The sequence below is a fragment of the Setaria italica genome, chromosome VIII, assembly GCF_000263155.2.
Source record: "Setaria italica strain Yugu1 chromosome VIII, Setaria_italica_v2.0, whole genome shotgun sequence".
Lineage (NCBI taxonomy): Eukaryota > Viridiplantae > Streptophyta > Magnoliopsida > Poales > Poaceae > Setaria > Setaria italica.
In genome coordinates, this window is record NC_028457.1 from 2,798,735 (window position 1) to 2,800,630 (window position 1,896).

General features: G+C 59.9%; 1 protein-coding gene across 1 annotated transcript; it reads right to left on the minus strand.

The window, feature by feature from the left end:
- LOC101766598 (UPF0481 protein At3g47200) lies at positions 1 to 1,486 on the minus strand. Its single transcript, XM_004978668.4, has one exon. It carries the CDS (start codon positions 1,458 to 1,460, stop codon positions 93 to 95), a length of 1,368 nt encoding a protein of 455 aa, XP_004978725.2. The 5' UTR covers positions 1,461 to 1,486; the 3' UTR covers positions 1 to 92.
- Between the last annotated feature and the right edge of the window lie 410 nt (positions 1,487 to 1,896).

Genomic DNA, 1,896 nt, shown 5'->3' on the forward strand with positions numbered 1-1,896 from the left:
GGTAAGCAAAAGACGAGTACAAGAGATATATAAGCACACAATCGAGAATATAATATATAATCAACTTGGCCGATCGATCGAATGGGCTGGTGTTATCCATGGGGCTGTTTGACAGAAAGGATGGTCTTGAAGAGTCCGGCGAGCACGCCGACGATGGAGAACACAGTGACGATGGTCTTAATGTTGTTGTACAAGAAGCTGTGGACGGCGATCCACAGCCACCTCTCCTGCCTGTACTCCTGCAGGCGCTGGAAGACCTCGTAGTAGCGGTAGCCGACGTTCAGTTGCGGGGCCAGCGCCTTGAAGAAGCCGAGCGTTTCCATGTCGTCGAAGGCGCTGACGATGAGTCCCTTGGCGCGCATCTCCTGCACGTCCTCCGGCCTGTTCACCAGGAGCGACACGAGGGTGACGTAGGAGCTGACGGGGAAGCTGTCGGCGGCGCCGTCCATGGTGGCGATGCCCTGCAGCTGGTACGACTCGTACGCCGCCATGTTCAGGAGCCAGCACTCGGTGAGCCGGTTCAGGACCAGCGGCGCCAGAGAGAGCTCGCCGAAGAGGCTGAGGGGCCAGCGGCGGCGGCGGCGCTTGGACATGGCCATGTCCCCAAACGTCTTGGTCTTGCTGGCGGCGAGCTTGATGCCCATCTCCGCGAGCTCCACCGCGGTGCTGGAAAGGGAAGCCAGCTGGATGGGGACGCGGAGGAGGCCCTGGTTTTCGGTGCGCACCGCGCCCATTTCCTCCATCTGACGGCGATAGAAGAGGCCAAGGAGATGTGGCGGCGGCGGCTGGTTTGGTTCTCCGGCGGCGGCCCGCAGCCGGGTTTGGCTGCTGGCATTGTCGATGTCGTTGCCAACGATGTCGAAGGCGGAGGCCATGAGAGCGAGGAACCTGTCGACGTCAGGCACGGCGGGCGGCCTCGTCAGCTGCATGAGGGAGTCGAGCACAAGCCAGGGGATCTGGTTCTCTAGCAGCATCACGTCCCGCGCGATGGCCCTGACGCATCTCCGCACCTCGCCTCTTGACATGAGTGGGTCATCTAGGTCGTCGCCGTCGGGGCGTCGCCCGCACATGGAGACCATGAACTGCAGCAGGAAGCAGCCGTCCAGCAGCATCATGTCCGCGAACTCACCGTCGTCCATGTCAAAGAGCGTGCCGTCGGCGGCGTAGCTCCCGCGAGCGGCTCCGACCAGCGAGAGCATCTTCCCTCTGACCGCCTCACGCGGCTGGCACGCCGCGCGGCAGAACCCAGCCACGGCTGCGCTCTTGGCCTCTTGCATCCCCGAGAGCTGGGCTGAGCCATGGTGGTAGGGACCTATGGCCACGGCAGTTGGGCCGATGACGCTGCGGTTTCCCGGAACGATGAATTGCAGGTTATAGATTCTCTCAATGGTGGCGGCGCTGTTGTACTGAAAAATGAAATGAGGAGGAGGGGGTGGTGGTCCACCGTAGGTATGCGCCATAGGTAAAGGGAGGTGGGGAGGAGGTGGTGGTGCATCCCATTCCCAGCGAGGCGGAGGAGCTCTTATATTACTTCATGGTGACATGTACTAGTACTAGTACTGGCGGCAACGAGGGCGTTCTGGCTCTCATTCTGGACTCCGACGACGAGGTTCTGCTTCCCAGTCATGGCGTGGAGTGGTATGGGCTCCTCATCTTGTCTTCGTGCACTGATCATCAGTGGCGACGGTGGTAAGCAGCAAATGTTGGGACCTAGCAGAAACCTATGATATGATCAGAGGCTGTCTCTCTCTATGCGAGATCGGTGGAAAGAAGAGGAAGTGAGTGGGTGCGAGGTAGGTTCGGTTGGTGGGATAAGCAGGTGGCCGGCGAGGTAGCTTTCATCAATCTCGGTAGTTGTTTTAAAGTTGTCGGGGATTAACCAATGCCGCACGTATG

What these genes read in the sequence shown, in the direction of transcription:
- LOC101766598 (XM_004978668.4), bottom strand. Translation starts at nt 1,460, where the DNA reads ATGGCGCATACCTACGGTGGACCACCACCCCCTCCTCCTCATTTCATT.